General features: G+C 42.0%; 1 protein-coding gene across 2 annotated transcripts in view; it reads left to right on the top strand.

Moving 5' to 3' along the window:
- Positions 1 to 5224: 5224 nt before the first annotated feature.
- Positions 5225 to 27780, top strand: part of LOC126291911 (B-cell lymphoma/leukemia 11B) — a 303871-nt gene continuing 281315 nt past the window's right edge. For both annotated transcript variants that reach the window (XM_049985645.1, XM_049985644.1), the window contains exon 1: positions 5225 to 5857. In XM_049985645.1, coding sequence (XP_049841602.1) covers positions 5821 to 5857 — 37 coding nt within the window. In that variant the 5' untranslated portion in view covers positions 5225 to 5820. The remainder of the gene's footprint in view (positions 5858 to 27780) is intronic.

Below are 27780 nucleotides of genomic sequence, written 5' to 3'. Positions count from 1 at the left end.
AGTAGTTCTAAGTTCTGATGACCTCAGAAGTTAAGTGCTACGAGCCATTTGAAACATTTGAACTGATGTCCTCAGCAGTTAAGCCCCATAAGATTTCACACAAATTTGAATATTTTTTTGTTTTTATTGTGTACCGTGTTTTATGGCGTGATAATCATCTGTTAGCGGTACGTATGTGGGCATGGCCGTGTGCACAAGGTATTTCTTGATTTTAAATGCTTTATTTACGACAAAGCTTCATATTATGTGCTACATTTTGCCTACATGACAACTCGGCGTGAGGTCGAACTCAAAAGGGACACATTTTATAACATAAATTTTTGAAGACCTGAAGATAACAGCAAAGTCTGTCGAAACCGGATGTTTGTAAATAAACAAATATTTATGGGATATTAGCTTCAGGAAGTTTTTTCTTTCTTGGTATTGCTCCTAAACACTTACACGATGTGTCACACTCATGACGTACACCACAGCAAATAGTGGTGCTGCAGAGTTTCTTGCGCCCTCTGGATTCGAACACGGTATCTCCGAGGCGATCGCCATCGCGGCGACAATAGTCAGTAGCCGTGGCCTCCAGGTCAGTGCCCCCGCAACTCTGCCGTCCTCCGTTGTGTATACATGTCGTGTTGCATTCACCGCGCACTTAGGTTCTCGGAATGAATATCAGAAAGGCCGATCGTACGGCCACCCATCAGTCAAGCTACGGCGGTAACCGCACGACAATAAACGACGGCCTACAGACAGCACAGAGAGAGCTATGCGGATGCTTATCAAAGCGGCGGCAGCTCCCGCGTCCTGTAAGGCTTGCAGGTAACGCTGACCGCTCCTGTTGCGGTTTTTCTTGCTCACGTGACCATCGATTAATTCATTCACTTATCATACCTATCATTATAAGGATCGAAAGACATGAAAAGAAAGCAGCAGTTGAGAAAGGAGTGGGACAGTGTCGCAACCAACCGCCAGTGTCATTCAGTCTGTGCAAGATCGAACTGATGAAGATGAGCGCTGACACAGCCGAAACAAGTGTAATGGATTATAGTCGAATTTAATGAAGTGTTTCTGAGGGAAATGGATTAGGAAATGACGTGTCAACGGTGGGAGACATGCTGTACACGTCAATTAAAATATCTATGAATCAAGAAAACATGCAACATAAATATAGTTAAACAGAGTGCAGTGTCAGTGGCTGCTCAGCTCAAATGTTGAAATGTGTCTGAAATCTTATGGGACTTAACTGCTAAGTGTAGAATGAAGGCTTTCACGACCGGGTGACATGGCTGTTGATATACTTTCCGGGATGTGAGGTCGTGGTCCAAGAACTTTTTCTGCTCCTTACGTTTCGTCCAGGACTGCGCTGGACTTCCTCAGAGGCGCTGCTCCGGCTGAGTCTTGCCGACTGACTGGTCGGGTGTCTGAGAACGACTTATATTTTGTGAGAAAAGGGGGGCGTGGTTCAGGTGACACGTGATGAGCAGTGGTAATCCATAGTATAGATAAGGTTGACTATCGATCACCACCTTGTCAAGATAGTAAAGAGGAGGCTATGAAACTCAGCGATATATGGACAGTGGCTCTACAAAATTGCCAACAATTTTCATCTTGACAAGGTGGTAATCGATAACCTTATCTATGCTATGGATTATCACTGCTCATCACGTGTCACCTGAACCACGCCCCCCTTTCTCACAATATATAAGTCGCTCTCAGACACCCGACCAGTCAGTCGGCAAGACTCAGCGGAGCAGCGCCTCTGAGGAAGTCCAGCGCAGTCCTGGACGAAACGTAAGGAGCAGAAAAAGTTCTTGGACCACGACCTCACATCCCGGAAAGTATATTAACTGCTAAGGTCATCAGTCCCAAAGGTTACACCCTACTTAACCTAAATTATCCTAAGGACAAACACACACACTCATGCCCGAGGGAGGACTCGAACCTCCGCCGGGACAAGCCGCACAGTCCATGACCGCAGCGCCCGAGACCGCTCGGCTAATCCCGCGCGGCAATGGCTGCTCTACTTGCAAACTTGACTCAACACTACACAAAGGAAAAAAAGACTCAAACAGGAACCACACCACACCGAGCGAGCTGTCGCAGTGGTTAGCAATCGGGGGGACGACGGTTCAAACCCGCGTCCGGCCATCCTGATTTAGGATTTCCGTGACTTCGCTAAATCGCTTCAGGCTAATTGGATAGTTCCTATGAAAGGGCACGGTCTGCTTCCTTTCTTAATTGTTTTTGTTCAACTACTGAATGAAATGTTAGCGCAGATTTCAGTGATATTTTCATTCATATTGCGTTAATTGGGTGTTCTACGGGTCAAATAGAACTCTGAAGTCATAGACAAAGAAATAGCCGACCAATCAGCAAAACGTAGCATAGTGGAAGGAATGCCTTTATTCGTACTCTCAACGTTGTAAAGCCTGTTTGTGAACCTACTGTAAAGAAGGGAATGCGGTGAATGGTACGGATTTAAGTAAACCTCTTCTGTGACAGAACGAGAAAACTTTGCACGGACGTAACCGAACTGTCCTAAAAGAACATGAAATAAGGGAACAATGACATCGAAGATTATTTTTGTTGATAGGAAACCCTGTCAGGAGACGCCCTGAGTCCGAAGATTTTTTCTAAGTGTTCTCCACATACTACTGGTTCAAACAGTGACGAACACAATAAGAAAAGAAATAGCTACACTATCAGTAAGCAGTATTAAGTACCATCATCAGGCCATAGTTTGGTGCACACTTGTCCAGCTCTCTTACCGAAACAATTGTATAATATAGTTTATAATGTCTCATTGTATACAACAAAAAGGAAAATGACTGTATGAACATATGTTTACGACTCTGGGTATACGTAAGAAAGTCAATGATCTGTTTAACTGAAATCCGGGAAGAAAAACATTTAATACGGAAGAATTACTTTAACGGCCCCGAAAATGTATAATTTCTTTGATTTTGTAATACTCTGCGGAAAAGTCTATGTGAGTGATTGCAGCGATGGACCAAGGAGTATTGCTAATCTAGGCATATTGACTTGCAGTCAGTATTGGCCGCCTTTAAGAATAGTTCTTCGTTGAAAGCATTTGAATGAAATATAAAGACATTATTTTGTAAGAGATCTTCCAAGAAACCAGCAGTATGATTTCCTGAATGCATTTCAAGTGATTTAAAGATGAAAATTTTTATTTCGTTTTCCATATAGTAGCTTATGTGAACGTGAGAAATCGTCGGAGAATTTCTGTGGTTTTATTGCTGAAGTGACTCCTGTACGAAGCCTGCTTAAGCTGGCACGTCCCTGAATACTTAATTTCATGTATAATCTTCAATGAACCTATATTAACAGCTGTATCAGTTTGGCAATATGTTACAGACCTGCCGTTGCACTACCGACAGAATCCGATGTTTCTCTCCGATGGAATAAGTTACCTTACAGGCGGCCGTGAACTTCGAGAGCTGCGACAGCCAAAGCCACGAGATCTACGGAGACAGTAATCTTAATTTTTGGTGAGCTTAAGGTACAACTAACAAAGACTTGTTTCTGTCAAACTTCAGAATAATAATTCAAGTCAGATGTTCAATCAGTTGAAGGGCTTTTAAATATTCTTAACTACTTTAATAATTAATGCCAGCTAACTATCTATCTGCAGGACAGTATCGTAATCATTCTAAATCAGTTAATTACCTCTCTGATGTTTTCTTGTTAAGGATAATCATAAATTAAATAAATCATAAATAAAATCCTATAAGAATAAAAAAAGTCATAGTCATCCGCTATTTGACTTGCTGACGCTTTTAATGAGTCTATATACAGGGTGTTACAAAAAGGTACGGCCAAACTTTCAGGAAACATACCTCACACACACAGAAAGAGAATATGTTATGTGGACATGTGTCCGGAAATGCTTACTTTCCATGTTAGTGCTCATTTTATCACTTCTCTTCAAATCACATTAATCATGGAATGCAAACACACACCAACAGAGCGTACCAGCGTGACTTTAAACACTCTGTTACAGGAAATGTTCGAAATGTCCTCCGTTACTGAGGATACATACATCCACCCTCCGTCGCTTGGAATCCCTGATGCGCTGATGCAGCCCTGGAGAATGGCGTATTGTATCAAAGCCGTCCATAATAAGAGCACGAAGAGTCTCCACATTTGGTACCGGGGTTGCGTAGGCAAGAGCTTTCAAATGCCCCCATAAATGAAAGTCGAGAGGGTTGACGCCAGGAGAGCGTGGAGGCCATGGAATTGGTCCGCCTCTACCAATCCATCGGTCACCGAATCTGTTGTTGAGAGGCATACGGACACTTCGACTGAAATGTGCAGGAGCTCCATCGTGCATGAACCACATGTTGTTTCGTACTTGTAAAGGCACATGTTCTAGCAGCATAGATATCCCGCATGAAACCATGATAACGTTTAAGAACGAAACTAAAATGAGCTCTAACATGGAAATTAAGCGTTTCCGGACACATGTCCACATAACATCTTTTCTTTATTTGTTTGTGAGGAACATTTCCTGTAAGTTTGGCCGTACATTTTTGTAACACCCTGTATATGACAGAGCTTGAGCGCTTGATTAAGCCGCCCGGGTTCCCGGGTTCGATTCCCGGCGGGGTCAGGGATTTTCTCTGCCTCGTGATGACTGGGTGTTGTGTGATGTCCTTAGGTTAGTTAGGTTATAGTAGTTCTAAGTTCTAGAGGACTGATGACCATAGATGTTAAGTCCCTGACTGTTCAGAGCCATTTGAACCATCTTCCCTTGATTAAGCGAATTTGTGATGGCCTTGTACTGGGTTTGGTACCGAAATCGGTAGTTATTAGGGGGAAAACGTGTCACCATAGTTTTAGTTCACTGCACGAGTTCCCGCAAGTGTTGACGGGACTTGGCCCTTAAGGGCATCGAAGTGCGGTGCGCCTGCAGTGTATGCCCTCCCGCGACGCGCTCCGCACCGTGCGACGCCGCGCCAGCTACTGGCCGGCGGTGGCTAGCGCGACGCCGGACCGCTCGCAGCGCTGCCCCGCGGCCGCGCGCCGCACTAGCCGCCGCGCCGCCCCTCCCCGCCGCTACTGTCCACGCCAATCGCCGCGCCCCTCCAGGCCGCCCTCCCCTCGACCGCTCCAGGGAGGGGAGGACGCCTCGCGGCCGGCGGCGCCCAGACCTGCGGGCCTAGCCTAGTAGCCAGCCCCCCGCGTGGCCGCGCGCACTGACCGAGCCGAGCGCACCCGAGGGCACCCGAGCGCCGCCGATCGCCCGGCGGGCAGCGAGCGGACGCGCCGCGCTCAGTGGGGGCTGACCGAGCGAGCCGCCAGCGCGTGGGACTGCGTGTGCGTGCGTGCGTGCCTGCGTGTGAGTGCGTGCGACGCGCCGACCGCGGCGACGCCGACGCCGGCTGCCAGTCGGACGCTGGCCAGCCCAGCCATCACGTCGCGGCCGCACCTGTTTACGCTCCGCCGCTCCACTGTGCGGACGCTAGCGCGTCGCTACCGAGGCAGATACCTACGCCACCCCTCCTGTCAGGGGGTGGTGGTGACGCACCACCGTTTATTTCTCCTCCACGCTCACCGCCAAAAAGCACCAGGACCGAAAATGACTGACCACTGGCGAGTAGTGGGAGGACACATTTACAATCGACAACACGTCAAGTGATCTGTTACTTTTGTTTTTGTTGTTATCAGACTTTTTTTTTCCTCATCGGGTGTTTTTTTGTGAAAATTTTTGTTCCGTTTCCCGTCGGGAGGGTCTGTTATATTCGGAGGGGGACGACAATTTCTCATTGCTGAAGACACGCAAGAAGAATCGCCGACGGACCGACGATGAGGATTAAGATGCCTGCTGTGCGCATAGCGCAAGGTAAGGAATATTACTCTCTACTAGAAATTTTAGCTAGTTTCCTAAGCCTGCTTCGCATATTTGTGGAACCATCCCCTCGTTTGGCAGTGGTTCAATTCTAGCCCTCTGTGCATCTCACCCACCACGCCAATACAAATCGGTAATGCTCGACAGCAGCATAGTGTTTTCGCATGAGTAGTAAACGAGAGAAGTTTCGTTCTTTCCTATCAGTACCCCCAAACCGGAACACGAAGTAGAAGTTGCAAATGACAGGTGTACACTAGGCACTCTGCGCCATACAACTGCGAAAGCTTGCACCGTAGATGCATCTACGCAGATTCATTTTTGGTGTTTTCTTAAAATTGCCCCAGGCTTGTGACGTATTTAACACGTCCATGAAGCAATATTGAAGCTGCTGTTGCACACGGTCATCGTACGTATCGCTGTGCATATATATTACTAGCATATACTTCAAATTTCTCCCAGGCTTGTGGTGGAATTGTGATGTAAAATGAACGTTTTGGCTGTTATTGCAAATTATCATTATCACGATGTACCAATGGTCTCTCTGATTGATAGTGGCCGCAACTTCGCTGCGTTTTACATCGCGTCGGCGTCACAACACTCGTAAGATATTTGGATTCGGTGAGAAGTACGAGGGTGTGACAGTTATCCTGCCTTGAGCTTGCGCGCTGTCGATCTTCGGGGAAACAACGAATGTAACAACTGCGATACATCCTGTCGTGACCCGTTAGTTAAGCTGAGGATCCTCTTTGTTTACTGCCACCGGTCGCCCTACACACTGGAAACGTTTCAATAACTGGGTGTGGTACAGCGCACTTTCGTGGGTCGCGAGACAAACTGAACACTTGCGCGCCGCCGTGGTTCTTGCGGGGGATAAAAACTGCGCAAGATTCGCACAGTGGCAGGCAGGAGTGGGGGAGTGTAAGAGATGCGTAGCGCGAAGTGGGGGCGGAACCTCCACGCCGAAATCGTCTTCCTCGAAAGAACGAAAATAACAGCGAAAGAACAAAAAATGTAGGGGAGAAGAAACGGAAATGAATGAGACAAAAGGTGTTCTGCTTAGCGAAGTGAGGAGGAGACAGGGCAAAATTTGAGAGAGAAAAGGATCGGGGAGCTAGAATAAAGATAGAGAGGGCGGTACGGCGACTGCGATGTCGCATCCAGCTCACGTGACTCGGGTTTTTTTTTAATTAACGAGCGAGAGAGACAGTGAGGGAGGATGGGAGAGAGGGAATGAGTCTTCTTCTACGCCACGTCTGTGTGCCGGTCGGCGCATTCGTGTTGGTGGACGTCTTGAGCGGGGCGTTTGAGGGTAGACGCGCCGCGCCGCGCCGCCTCCACCCCCGCACCTGAACGTAAAAGAAAACCGAGAGTCGGAAAAAAGAGGAGAAGAATTTCGCGCAAGAAGAGACGACGAAGGAGAGCAAGTACTCTCCGGCAGAAAAGGGGTGCGGAGATGGGGGAGGAAAACTGGGAAGAGAATAGACGCCGCCTTGCAAGATAAAGACGTCGGTGGCGGCGGCGGCGGGGGTGGTACGGAAGAAAAGGGGGTGCGAGGGGGTGAAAAAGTTATGATAATTATCTGGCAGCTCAGCTCCGGCGCTCCGTGGTGCGCCTGTGCTTTTCCGAGGCCCGCGGGGGGTGTCAGTGGAGGCGGCGGGGGTGGGAACGGGGGCGGGGGAGTCTCGTAAGGAAGGTTTGAGCGAAAAAGAAGGGAAAAAAGGAAGGGCGATAGGGGGTGGCGGGGGGCGGCGAGTACTTAGAAAAGAACGGGTTGGCCGTGGCAGTGCCTCATCAGACATCTGCGGCGGTGCAAGGTGCTGGCAGCGCAAGCCGGCCCGCCGATCTGTCTTTCCCCGCGCGTGCAGCCGCGGCCGGCCTGGCACCGAGGCGTTCCGTGGCTGTCAACTGGAAGAGCGCGGGGTAGCCGAACTTGTGTGCGATAACGGCGGCAGAGCGTGTGTGCGTGCGTCCGGTGCAGAGTGGCAGTTCCGTTCACGTCGCTTGTGGTCGGTTCCTCACACCTCGTTACGAACGTCAGCGGGAAAAAGAAGTGCGAGAGAGCTCCACTAGTTTTAAATGTAATCTCCGAACACAATACATAAAATGAAACAAAGTTCTAAAAATTTTCTCAGAGGCGGAACTGGTGAAATATGTGTGAGAACTTTTAAAGTGCTCCATCAAAAGACTATTACTTGGACAGACGTACCGGCAGGTTGACTGTAAACATTTTAAAAAAACTGCAAATTTTGAGTTGTTCTGCGTGTGTCTGTTTGCAGACCGGTATCTGATGCAATTACGATTCCATATTTCTGTTCATCACACGCCATTTCTACTACGAAAGTCGGAGAAAAAAATTTGCAGAAACATGTGTAAATGTTGCCGTAGCTATCTCGTTGTATGACCATTGAATATAATCTTCGAACACGAAGCTTAAAAGTGACAAAGAAATAAAAACAATTTTCGCACTGGCGAAATGTCTGAATAACTCCTGAAGCACTCCATCAAGAGACTGTTAGTAGGATATTGCACCAGCAGATTCATCGCCAAGATAAAAAAAAGGCAAAATTTTAAGTACTTTTGTGTGAGTCTGTTGCAAAGTGCTATTTCCGTCTCCTGCACTTGTGGTTTCACGTTTCTATTGAAAAGTCAATGCAAAAAAATAGGGAAAACGTGTGTAAATCCTTCCGTAGCTACTTTATTCAGTTGCATATAATCTACGAAAACAACGTGTAGAGTGCAAAGAAAAGTCGCAAAAACTTTCCCGGCGAAGGCACTGGCGAAATGTGCCAGAGCTACTAAAGCGCACCATGAACAACAATCTGAAAAGCGCGAAAAACTTTTTTCTCATATACTTGTCATTGCACGCATTACTTTTTTTCCGCCATGCAGGTAGAGTCGAAATCTGTGAGAGAACCGCAGAAGCGTTCTTTCGAGAGATTGCGACTTCTTCAGATACAACATTCCATAGGGGAAAAACATTCGCTGTTTTCTTTTCCAGTATGCACTACTGTTTAATGGTCAGTATTCAGTGTGAAATGGTGTTCAGTGACTATGGTTTCATATTTTGTTCCTTACACACAGCTGTACTGGGCATTGGGAAAAGAACCCTCAGAAAAAAGTGCGCAGTGCTTATTAGTAAAGGTTCAACACGGTGTCCAAAACAGTCTGCGAAAAAAACACACAAAAAAGTTTTCGGGAAGACATTGTGATGTGTAGGAATACTATCACATGCCATGCATAAAAGTTTTGGAATTCCAGTTCCGTTTCCTTTAGGTACTTAACTCACGTTAAGTCCGTGACACGAGTTTTCTGCCTGTGAAACAAGCGTGCCCCATCCCTTGTAGAGTTAAAATATTTACGTAGTATTTAGTTTCTTTAGTTGGTATCTGTTTTTAGTAATACCAAACAGTGGACAGAATCCTGGAATGGGAAAAATGACACAGAAGGGGTTGATTGTCCTCTGAACCGCTGTAAGTTTGCCCTGGAAACAGCCTCCTTAACTCTTGAATCTAATCTCTTACCGTAATCTGAAAAGTATATTTCCGTTCCGTAAGAAACATTTATCTTTCCATCAAGAGAAGCGCTGCAGAAATCTACGAAAAAACTGTGTATTCTTTCAGAAAAATTAAATGTGACTTGCCTAGCCGTTTCATTAGGTTCTCCGCAAAGTTTGTTAAGTTCGCCAATTGTGCTCTGATTAAGCGCTGTTTTCTTCATCTTAGACTGTGGAGAAATTCTCGCGTTTCTTATGTGTCGAAGTGAAAGATTAATTAGGCAGTGAACATGTGTGAATGGTTATCTATGATTTCTGTTTCCAGTAGTTGTGAAACTATGTTTGATTCCTCACACGCTATTTACTCGAAGGGGAAAACACCGGAGAAAGTGTCCTGGCAAAACCTTTGTAGTCCTTTCACAGGAAATTCACTGCGCTAACCTCGCTTATGATCTCCAACGGAATCAGAAAATGTCTTATACGCTTGTCCGAAGTTCTCTCCTCCAGACGCTTAGGCGGCATTTTCTCAAGAAAGACAGTGTGAAACACACACATTGCAAAGAAATTGTTTCTTCATAAACGTAGTACAACTCAACCTTTTCAGTATACGAATAAGTATACGAATAATTGCATTAATAGTGATTTCCAATCCAGCGGGCGTAAATCTGAAAATTAGAAAAACGATCTGTTTACGGGGCTTCATAAGAAGGCGCCAGTTCGCCGTATTTGGTATACTTTCTCCTCATGATTTGTGTTGACTTGCCATCACGTCCTCTCTATTAAAAAAAATATCGTGAGTTTCGAATTTAGGTGCTAGATTCCTCAGGTAAGACTTCGCAGCACTCTTTCAAAAGAAAAGAACCCAGCATTCTTTACCTGTTACTCTGAAAGAGGACGAAAATGTGAATACATGTTTGCACACGATTGTGACGTCTGTGTGATCTCCACTTCAATAGTGATTTCAAAGTTTTTTTTCCCCCCTTCCCTAGCTGTTTTGCTCTGTGGGAAGACATGGGAGGAAACCTGTGTATTGCTTCTGAAGGAAGTTCCATGGACAATGTATGTAAACTCCGTCACAATGTAGGAAGTGCAAAAACAACATTTCCAAATTAATACTGAAGCACTGGTGAAATCTTTGAAAAGAACTACATAGCCTTTCAGTAAGAGATTGTTTTTCCGTAATAGACATATCAACCGTTACGACGCAAAGTGCCCAAACGTAGTTATTTTTAAGCACTACTCTCCTCTAATGACACCATGGATAGCTTCATGTGGAAAGAAATTTCTTAAAACTGCAAATTTTTTGAGAAATTTTTTTCATCACTATGTTTGTCGGAATAAACAAATGGTGAATACGAATCCGCGGAACTGGAAAAAAATAAAAATGACTATTGTTCAGCGAAAAATTCCTAAGTACCGGTAAAATTGTCTTACTTTACTGAATTTTGGCTTTTGTTCACCTTGGAAGAAAATAGAACTGTGCAAAAACTTGTCATCCGTTCCCCCAACGAAAAAATCACAGAAAATCCACTGGAAAGTGCAATAAAATTCTGAATTTTGTCCTTGACCTGCTTTTTTACTAGAGAGAAAACGACAATGGGAGACACTCGTAGAAATAATTTCTGAAACGTATCTTTTTTGAGTACTTTCAGAAGAAACTGTGCAAAGAGAACACATTTTCCGTATCTCACACTTTCTGTCGGTGTTCCTGACGTGAAGGCCATGGAAAAAATCGTGAAAATTGTTTCCAAATATACGAATATTTTTTCTTTAGACTCTAGTTTTCTCATTCCAGATGGTGAACTATGAAAACATATTTCCAGAACTAATGCGTAACGTGACTGCGCATACGCTGTTGCTGGCCAGATAGAAATTTATAAATTTGGTTCGAAGAATTTCTGATAAAAAACTGTTTTACGTTTTGGAAATGAAATTTTTTCTTTCAGAACCGTTTCCAAGTGAGTCCAAATACGTCTTCCAGTTCTGTAAGTTCTTTTAATTCTTTTTTTCTAAATAAAACACTGCCGAAGAACAGTAGAATAAAATGCTGAGACCGCATAGAATATGCTCTGATCGCCCACTGTGACCATGAATTATACGAATTTTATTTCGTTTTTTCTGCCGCAATGAGTGAAGACAGCGCCGAAACAATTAAAGCAGCTGCAAAGCTACACAAACAGATAACCGTGACTGCATCAACGTTTCTCAAATCTCTTGCAGCGAGCAAAATATTTTGTATAATTTGCTTTTTAGGTGCACTTTTTCTTACAGACAACAGTGTATAAATTTGACAAAAATTGCAAAATTTTTTCAAGAGCTGCGATATGCTAAGATCACAACCGGCAATGTGAACGATTCTTTCAATGAATCTGTAACGTCGTCAACAAGAACTACTGTTCATAATAACACGCCGATCAAACCACTAACACGGCGTACTGCGTCTTTGAAAAATCTCACGAACCGCATACTTCTTGGGAGTGAAACTTCTGGTGCATCTGTTGACACATGTGAGGTGCCTATGAATGAATGTATCAATTGGGGCAACGAAGTTAGGAGTCAAAAGAGGTTTTAAACGTTCCGAAAATAGTCAGTAGCCATTATTTTTTCGTGTCTGCCACTATTTCAGCAAAGATTACAGTATGTACATCGAAAAGAAATCAGTTAAGACGATATCTTGTGTGTCCATCATTGTAGTTACAGAACGTTTCTTTTCGTAGTACGAACAGAACTGTTTCGTACGCAAATTTAAGGTAGGAAATTCAAATTTGCATCTCAGATTTCGTAATAAGCCTCATAAAAATTTGATGCTGTGTCTATCTTCCTCTTTTATCCCAGCTGTCTTTCTTATTTCCTCTGTGCAGGAAATTTTACTTACATTAAGCCAGTGGATGGTAGATGATATTTGTTTTATCTCGTACTGAAAACCAAATAAATAAATAAACACCACAAAAGCCACGGTCTTTTCCGACTAACGAGGGAGAGTACAGGAAATACAAAATTATTATGGAATAATTCCAAGAAGTAATCTACGAATATTTCCACATATCTCTGCCGTAGGAATAGTGAAGAGAAAAATCGGATGCTTAAGCACAGTAATCGTACTTCATACGCTGGAATTGATAATTGTGCACAAATAAAAACCAGTATGTACTGAAAATAACGCACGTTATAGATATTTGTAGACAGCAGCTTGATTTCTAGACTACCGCATTTTCAGTTGCGACGTGAAAATTAGATTGCAGAATTCAATGTGTTGACTGATCATAGAAAATACGACGGAGACCTGAAAATTTGGTACAAGATATTGTCGTAATTTCGAAAGTTGTGTTCGTATTCTGCGTCAGTAGTGCATTCTGTGGCAACAGCAAACTTCTAAATGCTACGACATTGCTTTTTTTTTTTGTGGCGGAGTTCGTACATTGCAACACCAAATCAGAAATGCAAAATCAAATCAGAAACTGCATTGTTACCTTTGCGACAGAAAACATCTCAGAATGCGTGTATATTGTCAGTGTGGAAGATATCAAGAGTTTCGGCCTATACTATACGCGGTCATCAGCAGGGTCACAGCATAAACTGCAAAGGCTCTCAGAATAATTTCCTTTTTATGTAGGTGTGCGAGAGCTTTGGCGTAGAGTGAGGTGACAGATCAGAAATCGAGCTGCGGTCAGCAGCGAACGACGCCAAGTTTCTCAAGGGGCGTCGGCGCCCCTGACGCCGGCCGTATAGGCCACACGCAGCGCCGGCGTCGCGACGGCGTGGATTAGATGCGTCGAGGAGTGATTTGTAGGGAGCCAAAGTTTCCCCTCCATCGCATCTCCGGCCAACTGCCTCTAAGCGCAGAAATGCTGCCCGGTGTTTTCACGACGAGCAACTCAGTATATATTCGTGTAGTGCATGTGGAAACCCACGAACTAAGTAGGTGTGTAGTTACTGTTTAGTAGATATTTTTTTTTTCAAAAATTTACGAGGTAGGACCAATTAATCTCTACGGCTACCTAAGCACTGCATAAGCGTTTCAGAGAAAACGACACAGGCACTTTCATATGAACAGTAGGAAAATAGCTCTTAAATACCCCTGTACACAATATGTTCTGACGCATGTTATTCCCACGAATTCTACGCGAAGTGTGCGAGAGAATCTGTAGAACTGATGCTCTCACCACTTCAGATACCGGTTCTCTAAATTCACCAACAGCGTCCCAAGAAAACTACGTCGCATTTCTTCAGGATATTACGAGCATGTCTGTTACAGTATCGTATGTTACGCTCCCAGTAGCGCGTCTCCTCATTGGTTCGTCGTTTGCTATGTCTGTTTAGTAAGAACTCAAATTCCAAAACAGTGCTCAAGAAATGCCCACTCAAGCGCCGTGTATGCGATTACTTAGGGAGACTCAATTCATTTTGCCGGAACATTCCCTAAACAATTTAAGTTTTTCGTTTGCCTTCCCCCATCGTTGATTTCAAATGCTCCTAACGTCTAATATCGCTTCGTTGTCTTAACGCTAGGTTTTTAAGAGCAGTGTTAGACTCCAAATATCTTACACAAGTGTGCAATAATACGAAATTATGCTTTCTATCTTCGCATCCGCAATCTCATCAAATATTTTTCCTACAGCTCCTTACGCTCTACGTTATGGAGATAAACTGAAAAATTTAACCTCTTTGTAATTCAATATACAAAACAGAACTTCTAACAGATTTCTTCGAACTGCGGCATATGTTGCGAACTTTCCCGGTGAAAAAAATTGGTGTGTCGCGAATATATCCACCACAGGGACCCAGTTTTGTTTAGGTGGATATGTTCGCGTGCGTAGCTACAATCGGCAATCAACCGGCAATAGCCATCTTATTCAACAAACGTGTTATTCAAGCTGTGTCAGGCCTACTATTGAAGTTACGTCACTGATTCAATAGACTTTATCTCTGCGTTCGTACTAGGGCAACATATAAGGCACAATAACTTACAAAATAAAATAAAACAGTTGTTATTGTCGATTTAAATGTTTAATGTCACTCCGGCGTGTCCGTCCGTGGTTGCGTATAGCAGAATTTGAAATCTGTCATCCTGTTGGAAATACAGATGATTGCGCTAACTTTCTAAACCCTTCGCGGGTGAAGTTATTTTTGTTTCTATCATAAATTGTTGCAATTTACACAGTAAAAAAATCCTGCGACAAAGGAATAAAGTTGCCAAATGTGTTAACAGTTCGTTTTGAACGTCTTGAGACTGCTTACGTGTAAATATTACACCCAAAGGGAAAAATGCACACCATTTGAAACAAATATCTCATAAACACTAATTAATGAAGTAGTTCATTCTAGAGAGTTTTTCTTAACCTCTACTAGTTTTGAAACTAGAGATAATGAACGAAGAACAAATGTAGGCGGTGTAAGTCACCACTGTAAAATATATTGTTCATTACACATTTTCTCCAGTTTTATGTGCCTACGGTACGTATAAGAGATGTTAACTTTCTCGGAAGCGAAAAACCAATTAGACATTTAGGGCTAGCCAAGTTAACGAGGTTGACGAATGAAATTAGATATCTTGCCGACGGCGAACATTCAAACATTCCTGTACGAAAGCTAGTGTGCCGTTCCTATAACAGTGTTAGAAGAGATTCGAACTCTACTCCCTGATGAAGTGAACTCGGTTGTCCGCTCCAAGTCCTACTACCCGATACAAACTCTATCGGTGCCTTACATTAACTACCGTTCCATCCGAATGAAAACTCTTTATGCATTTTCGACAACTGAAATATCTGTGTGTGGTGTTTATGTTCATCCCCAGAATTACATTCCACTGTCCTGTAGTTTATTGTAGTCTTAATTTTTCATTCAACGTGAATCTGACGTAGTTTCTCCAGCTTGATCTTTTGCGCAGTGCATCTTTAGCGAACCAGGCTTACTCGCTTAGTTTTTTCACCTGTTTCATTGGTAGATTTTCGTACAGTGCCAAGCGGAAAAAGATGGAAAAGGGGCTAAAATGTTTTTAAATCTTTCAATTGTTTCTGCTGTTTTTTTAAGACAGTTCCCAATTTCTAATTTTCCTGCCTTTGGTTGAAATAGTTGTAACGGCGAACCTCGTAATTTTTCTTGCATGCATTTCTCTATATCTCTTACTGCACAAGCAAATGGTACTTCAATTTGAAGTATTAATGTTGTCTCATTTTTGCACTGGTTAGTATATGTCTAATATGTTAATCCTGATTGAAGGAGCATTCACATAAGAAGCAATGCCTGTTCGCAAGTCGCCGATAATCAGCGGATGATACATTTTTGTTTTGAGTGCGTCATGACAAATGAGGTACGTTCCATTTATTACCATTGCATAGAATAAGCGATGCCGTAAATCAACAAACCACGCAACAGTTCTCAACTTATCAACAACACAAATACGGACAAAGCAAAACGGTTACACCCTTGTCCGTACCAGTTATAGAGAGTACCGGAATCATTTCCCGTTATCAACTAAAGAACTCTAGAACATCATTCTGAACTTTATTGGTCAAATTTCGTGGCAGAAACTCTAATAGTGTTACGCTTTCATCCTCTCTCTTCCGTACGACGTGTGAATATCATATTACGCTTAATAAAAGTTTTCACAAAGGCTAAGAAGAAATAATTCTTACTCCGCTCTACACGTGAATGGAATATAAAGGAACTAAAATACAGGTACAAAAGGAAGTACCATCTACCTTGAAATACAGAATGGTTTGCACCGTGTACTGTAAATGTAGATTTATATGTGCATTCAAATACAACCATTTACTTCAAGACCGATAACTTCGCTGTCTGGTCCCCTCCCCCAAATCAACCAATCAACCATTCACTTCAGCCTCACCATTCGATCGAAAGGAACTATTAAAACTTTGGTTCATAATAATTGTAACTTAAATACAACAACCAGCCACTTTGCCGTAGCCAAATTGTACTCTTTGTAAACGGCTACAGCCCCCTTTCCCATAATAACGGTTTTAGATGAAGGTAGCGTTAATACTTCATCACGTCCTTCACTGAATACTCCATTAATTCACAGTTACCTGTGAGAATCTTAACTATTTGCAAAATAGCTATTCAGTAGCCAAACCTGAACCACAGTAAGGTGTCGGTATTCGTAGCCTTCCGACCGCGTATTGCCGTATACGGTCCTGCCACTCGGCTATCGTTAGAAATAAGACCGAAACATCTTTCTCTGCCATTTCAGCTGTAACTACGTTGAAGAATAAATTGTCTCACAATTTGAGGATAATTTGTAACTACTATATTCATATGTCTTGTTTCTGTGATAGTTGTCGATGAGTTTGAGGGTAATGCATATCGAAGATAACTGATGTCCTGTCAATTTCCATCTCTCGGTGAGACGTACTTCGCATATGAACGATTTTGCGAAGTAACTTCCTAGGAAGGACAGAGTAGCAATACGATGAATTCTAACGATTTTACACAAAAAATAAATGCTTGGCTTTGTAAGTTTTTGTTTTCATTTTTTTTTTAGAGCCACACACTTTTTGGTCATCACTCTTCCGAGTGGTTTCATATGGCCGCTGGGACAACGTCTTCATTTCCGAGTAGTACTTTTACAACTGACGTCCGCTGTTATTAGTTATATGTTTTCCAGTCTCTATCTTCCCCTACAGTCGGTGCACACTACAGCTACCTACAATGCCACGGAGGTTATTCCCAGGCACTAGCGGTCAAGGGGGGCTGAAATCTTAATGTTCGTGAGCTAAAATTGCGCCACTTGCACGGTTGTGTCGTAATGTTGGATGTTCCGAAGAGATCTGTCGTTAGATCGTTTCCTGGGAAAAACGTCGCAATTGTTTCGTGTTTGACGCGGGAACAGCGTCTAAAATCGGGGAATACTAGAAGAGAGGAAATTCCCGGTAAGGTCTCGCTCGCCCGCACATCAGCTACGGATGCGCCGCAGGAAGATGCTCCGTTTTGCCGTAAGTGTGTCCGCTCTTCCCGAAGCCCGTCTCAGGTCGGTTGCTTTATTTATATAGACAACAGCTGTGCCTAATTTAAGATAGCAGTCAGTCAACTAACGGCCTAAGCACGCCCCAGGTGCGGCCGAGAGTGGGCGGGGAAATACGGGCGAGGGTTGGATAAAAAAATAAAAACAGAGGAATAAAACGAAGAACACGACGACGCCTTTATAAGAAAATGTACGGGAAAATAAACAGCCGCTCGTCGGAAGGCGTGTCTGATGCGGCGATTGCACGCAATGTGCGGGTGTTCCGCGTCCTGTAATACAGAGACCGCTGTCTATTACTTCTGATCATCAGCCGTCGATTGCCAGCCAGTAGCAGACGAGCTACAATTAAGTCCGTTCTTACCCTTCTCGCTCTCTTCGAATTTCATTTTCTCCTGTGCTATTTTTAGATTTCGCTGACCATCTTAAAACTGCTTGCTACAGCAGTGTCTGAACTCTGACCCTCAGCTTCCGGGAACGATTCACGGTGTTCCTACTTGTCTCATTCAATTTGCTTCCCTGAACTCTCTAATATCTGCTACATTTTTAACAAAAAATATTCCCTCTCTCGCTGTGCATCGTAACGGACTTTAAAACCCATATGATGCAATTTCTTTACAACTTACAATGTTTTCTTCACGTAAATCTCTTCTATTGCTTCTCTCTCCGTATTCCTTCACACTTTCTCCTCTACTATTTCCTGTTTTCGCTCATTGCTTGTTCTGTCGACCCCTGAAACAAGATTGCCAATTCGCGAAAGCCACTAACGATTTCACGGCTAATGCCTATGCATTTTCATTTGAATCTCAAATATTTGCTACATCTTTTAAAAAATTTTCTACCCTCTGTGCTTCATCTGGTTCTAAATCACTACCTTGGTATGGAGACACTATTAATGATTTTCTCACTTTTGTAACACAGTTTTCCCTTTGATGTCAAGAATTTTTAATACAAGAGAATCGATTTCTTCCCTTCTCCCTGTCTCCAAATTTCCTCACATTTTCTCTGTCAATTTACTTTTAATTATCGCTGAACATGTTTACTCTGTTTGGTCCATACATTTCCAAAGCCCCATCACCATCTCTGAAGATGTTCTCGCCTCGATTTTTTTCACTGAATATTTACTACTATTTAAAAAAGAAATCTCCACTATGTGCTTCATCTGATTTTGAATTAAGATCGTCTTGTTCGTGGGAAACTATTAAAGACTTTGTCACTTACATGGCGCAGTTTTTCCTTTACAGTTCATAATATGTCCTACGCTTTCCTCGGTTTATTTTATCACTGTTTCATTAGGATCTCTTCCACTGATCATCATTTACGCCTAACTGCGATCACCATCTCACCCTGTCAAGTAACGAAACTTTTCCGCTCAATATATTTTACTTTCTTCTTAAATATCTATTATTGTCTCATCAACTCTCACCTGGACGTCTCTACAGTGGTTCATTTGTAATACACTCAAATTAAATGTAAACTGTTTATTTAAGATTATAGTTATTAATGTTTAACTCTCTTTATCGCTATGAAGTACTATAGACGCGACCACATTATACATTCTGTGGTTGTGCGAAACTTCGCAATTATTTCGGAACATCTGTGTCTCACTGAATTGTACGGTGGGGATAGCGAAATTGTACATTGTTTTGTGAAAATACCGATAATTTCGCGAACGTAATTCATAATCTGTTTGAACCTGAGTTTTATAAACGACCTATTCTCAGATAATTTACAGTCCTTTAATGTTCCTTCAGAGTACATTACTTCATCTGATGCCTTCTCCGAAAACTAGATTTGAGGCGGTCATCGAACGTTACATCCTTGCGGATGGATACCCCTCAGATATTTGACGGTCGCGGTGGATTCTGGTGATGGATCGCGCCGATTGTGTTATCAAGCAATATCGCGCCTTATCACCTATTTGCGACATTACATTGCATTTTTTTGTACTGGAAGTTAAGTGAAAGTCTTCCGATGAGGAGTCATCACGTGCATTTGGCTACAGTCCTGTAATGACGCAGAATACACAGCTGCGTCGTCCTAAGCCATGCAATTGTAATTTTTTTATGTCGTGTATCTCCGTACTAGTTTGAAGCGGTTCTACATTTATTCGTATCTTGTGGTCGTTTTCTCATCTCTAACTTAACAATAATTTTATAATGAAGCATATTTTTTTCAAGGAAGATAAACTAGAATACTGCAGATGTTATTCTTCATTTACTTACTTTGTTACACAACTGTTACGAAAAGTAATACTGCCACAGGTATAGTGCTGTTAAAGTTAGTACAACGATGTCTTCCTGCTACGTTTGAACTGATTTATGAAGCTGATTATAAGAAGACTTAGCATTTAACACAGAGCATTTTTTCACTTTGACAAATAATCTTCATACTTATAAATATCGATAACTGAGATTAGAGACTGAAGCTAAACACCTTGACGCAGTCTGGCACTCACATACTTAGCTACAGAGCGTAAAGTAATAAAAAAAAAACCAACCAGTTAAAGGGGAGAAATAAAGAAAAGGAAACAAAATAGTTTGGAATAAAGTAACCGAAGCTATAGAAATGTGAGTACAACATATATTACTGCTACCCATTCCATTGGCTGTATTATTTCGTACTTTAGCTAACACTCTACATATATTATAACCTTTGCTGCTCGTACAACTTCTGCCCTCTAATTTTCGTACCAGCACGTTGTTAACAGTTACTGGATACAATATCAAATGACCAACTAATCTGTCCTTCTTATGGTAAAAGTTTCCCATAGATTGCTTTAATTGTCAAAGTTTTTTGTTAATTTTTCGTTTCGTACCCTATCTGTCTAGTTAGTTTCCTTTTTAACTTTCTTAGCTGCGTCCTTTATCTTCAACTCGGCATTTCTCTGCGTTCACTTCTAGCCATAGAGTACTGAGTTTCAACACATACACTTCCACCCTCAATTTCATCCGCAACCATGTGGCTCAGTCATCATTATCAGGAATGAAATAATGTTGTTGTCAGTACCTGACAGTAAAGAAATTCTTTTATTTAAGAAAGCTATATTCTCGTATGCCATCTTCTTTCAGATATTACTCTTACTTCAGCCATTACCTATCTATACAGTGGACGATAGGGAGAAGGAAAATTTATCGCTTCCTCTACTGCTTCATCTCTGCCAGTTCTGTAGAATCATGTCTTGCAAACGAGAGTTAGTTTTGGACTTCGAACTGCTCACCTGATGAGAAGTATTTTGTTTCTACTTTAGGCCTTGTTCGTGGTAATTTTTCTCGATTGCTCGGCATTCCCCATACGTATGCTGGGTTCATGAATATAGGTCCTCCCTTTAGTATGACTCTCTGACACGTATTTCTGAGATGATATCATCTAAGTAGTATACAGAATCCATTTTATCGCTGTTGGAAAGTGTCTTTACATTTTACAATATATTATAATGTTATTATATTATAATATATTCAGTGTTAAGTAAAAAAATCAGTAATTTCCTTTTTTTCTTTTTTTCCATCTAAGTTGCACTGATGATTTCCGCTAACTGAAGCTTAGTGTGAAGTAGGGACTTCCTTTAAGGCACAGAATGTTCGGAGTTGAATGTTATTAATAGCTAACAATGTGCGAACGTCATCATTAATTATTTCAGAACGACTCCGATAATAGTTTAATAAATCCGAAACTAGTCACCATGGCTTAACTGTCAAAGCGAGACGGAAAACTGGAGAAATTATTTAACTGAATACAACAGCGGACCTTTTTACCAACGCAATGTTGGAGTTCCACAAAGGATTATAATGTAGTGACGGAAGTCCGATGATGATGCCATTTAAGAATTCCCAATTTGGTGATGTGCTGTCAGATTACAACTGTGCGCCCTGTCGAGACTCGAACCCAGTACTTTACCTTTTCGGGCAGTGATCTTCCGGCTAAGCTATCCGGGCACGACCCTCTTCGATACAGTTTCAGTTCTGCTAGCATCGCTTTCGCACTTTGCAGTTCCCACATTTCGTTTGTACTAGGTAGAGATACACTTCCACATCCTGCCCACTCGGTGGTTCACAGCACTTTGGGAGGGAACTGTCTTTAGTCACTACAGTGTAGGTTTCGTCGTGAGTGGGGAAGCACACATCGCCGGTCAGGAGTTACGAGGAAAGAGACGTGAGGAGGAGGAGGAGGTAAGGAATTGTTTTTCCTTTTGCGCGGCGGCCGCGAATTTGAAAAACAAGTCTGGCGACTGACCCGTGAATAATTCTGTCAATCCATCGGGCTATTAGCCGCGTTTCGGTGCCGACTTTTTGCCGCCTCCTCAGGAGTTATAACTCAACCGGCTCGTAACTCGAGGCCGCAGGTGTGTTTAATCTCGACCCCGCGAGCGTTTTCGCTGGCGTCCGTGGAGACGAGTCGGCGGGCTGTAGTAACTACAGCTACCGGCCGCGTAAGCTTCGCCCGTGGGAATTACCATACCGGAATTACCGGCGAGCTCTGCGGAAAGACGGAGAAAGTCAAGTTTAAAGAAAAGGTGAGTCAGGGTCTTACTGTGTTTTGAGGAAATTGGCGAAAATGCCGATCCTGCAGCGAGACTAATAGAGGCATATTTCTTTCACGTTAAGACGTCTACCATCAAAGGGATAGTACAGTCGTCTCTCCTGCTAATTCAATGCTCGTTAAATCGAGTTTCTCGATAAAACTTGTTGCCAAGTTATTCGAAAACTCCTCGATAAATCAAAGATATGCTATGTGTTTTGGTACAAACGACAAATTGAAGAGATTGTCGTGACAGAACGCCGAGATAAAACTTTACAATTCAAAGTCAATAGCAGTCTGAAACTCCCAAATGTTCAGAAAAGTGTTCCGTGGTTCAACTCTTCGTGACACTCCTTTATTTTCTCCACAATACGCAACTGCCTCTTCTTCTTCTCCTGCGTCTTCTTCACTTGATGTATTGGGGAAATTGCCTGTTATGGTACTCCATCTATTTCTTCTTCGATTGCATTTGTAACTGACAGCCTTTACCAGGAGCCTTTCTTCATACATGCGGTCCACTCAATCTAGGCTCGTAAGCGTGACGGATTTTCGGGATGGCTCGCTTACTACAGTACATAAGTCAGCCGAAAAATTACGCCGGACAAGTGTAAGAGTGGTTTTCGCGCAACGCAAGCAGCTAACTGAAGATGTGAAATGTAGAGTGGAAACAGAAATGAATGCTGTATCGGAAAGTTTTGGGATTCCTTTATCCAGGTTGTAGAAAATCGTGAGGCGTGATGATAATATTACCGGAAACGTGCCATCGGACACGGTGAAGTGAGTTCCCGTGTCTCGTGCTTACCGAAATGGCTTTGTCGATGTAGAGGACAAAACATTACTGTCCCTATTTGTCTGAGGATTGACGGGTAGGTCACTGTGGAGGGTGTTCACTAACTTAATAAAAGAACTTTGTTTTTAACTAGATTTGTTGGTCACGAACGTTTGTTTAGCATGATAAAATGAAAGAAATTGAAGTTTTCTTATTTATTCAGGGAAATCTGAGTGTTGCTCTCGTCTGAAATGTCTCCTAAGTGAAAGATAAATAAGTACCATAGGCAAAAAAACTAACTTTGTCTTAATTACAGTTCTAGTCATTACTTTCTGTAGAAATTTTCTGGCTAGCTTTGAATTACGTTACACCGCTTTGAGAGTCCTGAATCACCTAAGAACGGGCGAATGCCGGAGCAAAGAAAATCTGAAAAAACGGGGCTACGTTAGAACGACGAGCACTTCGAATGTAGCGAACTCCGAGATACACGCCACTTGACGATATGTAGAAAGTTGAAAAAACAGATCAGCTTAGACTTCTTTTTTTAGCACTACAGGACTTCTGAGGTCATCAGTCCCCTGGAACTTAGGACTACTTAAACATAACTAACCTAAGGACATCACACACATCCATGCCCGAGGCAGGATTCGAACCTACGACCGTAGCGGTCGCGCGGTTCCAGACTGTAGCACCTAGCACCGCTCGGCCACTCCGGCCGGCGCTTAGACGGTTTGGTTGCAGTTAATTATAAGGCTCTTCACACTATTTTCCGGGCTAATTTTGGAAGCTCCACACCTGGAAACTTTGCTGGACACCATTTTCATTACCACGTGTCATATTGTAGTAATATTTATCATGCTTTTAATGTGCTGAAGCTGTTTTGTTAACTTTGTTTTAATACTGTAAATTACAATTTTACTTAATAATTTTTATTCTTCCTACAGTCTAACGCTTGGGAGAAAAATAAATAGACAATGTCTATTCCCGAACGTAGAGTACGATTTTTTTGTTATTTTGACATCACCTCTTTTCGATAAATCTTCAAGAAAGCCTACTCTCAGTTATTCGACTTCTTTGTATTTTGAACTCAAAGTGTTGACAGTCGACAATATCGCGAAGCACGTATTTTTTCTATTGCCTCCGAGAAAAGACTGTTGAATGTTCAATACGAGTTTCAAGACTGAGAATAACACAGTAGCGAAAGACGTAGCGCTATCGGAGCGTGTTAGAAATGAAGAGGGTGTATAAAGTAGGAATGAGCAATACTACAAAGAAAAGGTGAGCAAAATAAGTGTGGATGGCTACAGTTCCGACAGGTTACTGAGACAAAATAGTTAAAGAGGGAAAAAGAAGGAGGAGATCAAAGGAGACGGAGCACGATCTTGGATTACGAAAGGATGGGGAAGGAAATCGGCCGTGCCCTATCAAAGGAACCATCCCGTCATTGCCTGGAGGGATTTAGGGAAATCAGGGGAAAACTAATTCAGAACAGTCGAGCAGGGATTTCAGTGTCCTGTAGAATGTGAGTGCAGTGTGCTAACCAATACACATAGAAGGGCACGCAGAGAATAAACAATTCAATACCTCTTAATGAGGATACTGGGTGTACTGTTTACCCAGAGAAAAAATAGATTTGGATAAGATGATTGAACAGTATCAGATAAGTCGACAAGCTTACGACGAAGCAAGTAAAACATATTTTTTAGTTTCAAGACTGTCGGACGAGCAAATAGGTAAATAGGTCTTGAGACTAACACACGAAGAGTGGTATTAAATATTGGTCAGGTTTTCAGAAGAGGTGAACGGCTCTGGTTTTGACAGACGGGTCTATTATTTTAGACAAGTTCTAGCGATGTACGACAGCGACTTTATTATACATACTGTGTATTGATAAACTTTGCAATAAATTCTACAGAGAGATAACATCTTCTCCACACACGTTGTCCCGTCAGATTAAATGTTTTTTATTGTAATACATATTCTCTGCGTGTTACGGCATTTGAGTCGTTCTCAAGTGCACGTGGGTTATAACGTCCATACGCTGATAGCTCGGAAAAAATAAAACCACGTACTTTCTAGACATGAGCGCTCACAAGATCCTGTACATTCACAGTATTTTCATTACGAAATCAAAAAGTCTTTCATGGAAAAATGTGAATATCATTTTTTAAGTATTGCAGATGCCAGATATACGTTCCGTAGTAATAGATGTCTTTTTACGAACATCTGTTAGCCGGTGGATGTAAATACAGGTAACTATCAGTGGAATTAAAACAGGAGCAGGAAATAATATTCAAGCTTATCCATAATATCAAGCACAATACGTGAGGTACTGCCTCCGACCTGACGTGGAACACTTGCACGGTATAGCATGTTCGGGCTACAATTTCGGAGAAATTTGCTGGGAGTGAATGTGCGACGAATTTCGTGGTCACTGTTGAAGCATACAATTTCGAAAATGCTAATTTAGGTGGCGTGGTATGAGGACGTTGGATTAATTGTAAAAGAGAGTAAGGAAACCAGTTTACTATGGAGCAGATGTTCGAAGAATATCGCAGTCACTGCTGAAGCGGAAAACTTGGAACATTTTACTTTAGGGAGCTTGGTATGAGGACGTTGGTTGAATAGTACAAGAGGTTAGAGAAACCAATGAATAGGCGTTTGAACGTCTGTAACGAGGTAAATTGTTTTCGTGGCTCCAGTAGTTTCTGTTCCACCTCAAAGATCTGAATGAAAGCACTTTATAACACATTTTTATCGTCTTAGTTACTTCAACCAACCTGGCACTTTATACTTCACTTTCCTACGGGCGAATAGTTTTCACATTTTTTATTATTTATTTATTTTTATTTTTCTATGCTACTTTCATGCCAGTTCTGCTTTATAGCAAAGTCTCTTTTGTTTTCCACAGCAGCTAATGGTGACAAGTAAGAATTTATTTATCGTTTCAAATTTACTGAAACACAGAGAATTCTGACGTCCTACATGGACGCCAAAAAAATGTTCTCGCTCTTCCGTACTGTTGTTCATTATTGCTATCAGCGAGACTGCGATATACGCATGATGCGCAGAGAAACTAATATAAGTATGTCGGCTCAAACTCGGTAATATATTAAAAATTCGGGAAAAATTTTTTAATTTTATCGGAGGCGATATTGTCTCCTATTTTAAGACAATATTATTACACCAAAATCGAGAACGGGGATATATATTCAATAAATTCTTCTCTGGCGAGATTCTTCCGTACTGCTCTGTCCGTCGCATTAGAAATTAACAAAATGTTTTCAAATAAAGGTATTCGTTCTCTTTACGATTAAAACGAAGTAATGTGTTTATACACTGTAGATGTTACAGGAGGCTGTATTCAAATTTGATTGAATGGGGCACGTTCTAAGGGTAGAGATCTGAAATGATAAAACAGCAATGACTTTTTTCTGCAGTTCTTCGTCGTAGACGTCTGAGACCACTGATTTTATTTTTCGTAGGAAGAAACCATAACAAAGAAATCTGTATTAAGCTGATAGAGATTTTTGATAATTCTTTTTTTTCTTCTCTCGAGAAACGTATGCGTGTCACTTTTATGATTGACGAAGAGTTTGCACTAACCACTTTACACGCTCTCACAGTTATTTTTCACATTGACCTACGGAAGGTGTACATTTAGATTTTCCACATTAGACAGAAATTTCAGACGCGAACAATCATTTCAAGTATTTAATTATACAGACTTACATTTAATGTGTTAAGTTGACACCTTGAATTTAAGTGGTACGCTGCCTTGTTTTGAGAGGGTGGAGTTGACACTCGTTTATTGAAATCACACGCTCCACTTGTCAGTTAACTTGCAGTCTCATTCCCACAACCGGTTTCGCCTCGATTATACGTTGTCTTCAAGTATATCGATGTTTTTGCCGAAGAAGCACGTTGCTTACGTTAGAACGACATGCGCCGCTCACCGGTGGAAATAAGTTCTTCACTCCGGCCAGCAACGTATGATTAATACATGATAGGCCACTGGACTTTTGGCTTCGGTAATCACTTAGGAGGTACCTAGTGCGTGTCTTGACTGAATTTATCACATACGCAAATTGTATTAGTCACAAGCGGCCATCGTCGAACGATTGGTGGTATTACCCCCGTGTCAACGGGCTACTAATATTTCAAAACATCTGCATCATGAAGAGAACCGTTTCTCAAGGACTGATAAAATTATTTCCTAATTGCTATAGAGTAAAATAACATAAAAAAGCAGAAACTAAATAACGTATGTTTCCTCATATATAAGCAGGCCAACAAGTAGGGAGAAATAAGGCAGCAGAAATGAAACAATTTATTAAATTCCACTGCGAATTTCAGCAATAATGCGTTGATGAATTACGTTATTCAGAACGTTGCAGTAATATCTAGCTAATTTTCTGAAGTAATAATGTTGCTAATTTGTCGACTTTCAGTCGATGGTATACCACGCTTCGGTGTACTGCCTACAAGTTTTTAACTTAACAATACATAGGTATTGAGTCAAAAGTTACGGCGACTTCTTAAAAAATGTCACTTAAAATATTCTTAATTTGGAATCAAGTGTGTCATCGTTGTCTCGTATAGTACGTGTTTGTGAAGGGACAGAAAAATAGGCTCAATTTTACCTCACGTATTTCGTTAAGCATCTCGAAACTCACACACAAACCGACTATAATGTCAACAATTCCTTTAGGCAATCCAATATCACACCATCTCCAAAACTAGCAGCTTCACCTGTTGATAAAGGAGACAACCATGCAAAATATATTCAACAGTACCTATAATGCCCAGTCGGTAAATATCAAATAAAATAAGACTAATATGGCCTCGTCCGAAGTTACCATATCTTACCGGAAATAAAACTGTACAGTAGAATAATTTTGTTCTCTAACTATTAGTTTCTTAATATTGCCAGTCTTCTTCTGTCTGTTCCCTCGTTACAATAGCAGAGTCGACTATGAAGACTTCTCATTCCATTTAAGGTGTTAGCCCGTAAGATTGTATCCTTAATTCCCCACTACAGATGATTGACAGTTTACTTTTACCTGTCGCTAAGAGAATTCTGGTGGTGATCGTGTGTGGCTGTCGCACAGTATACTTCTCAAATCCTACCATTCGTCACATATTGCACTTTCGAATCG

This window comes from Schistocerca gregaria, chromosome 9 (assembly GCF_023897955.1).
Source record: "Schistocerca gregaria isolate iqSchGreg1 chromosome 9, iqSchGreg1.2, whole genome shotgun sequence".
NCBI lineage: Eukaryota > Metazoa > Arthropoda > Insecta > Orthoptera > Acrididae > Schistocerca > Schistocerca gregaria.
The sequence above is the reverse complement of the archived record's forward strand: the minus strand, read 5'-3'. Positions and strand labels throughout refer to the sequence as shown.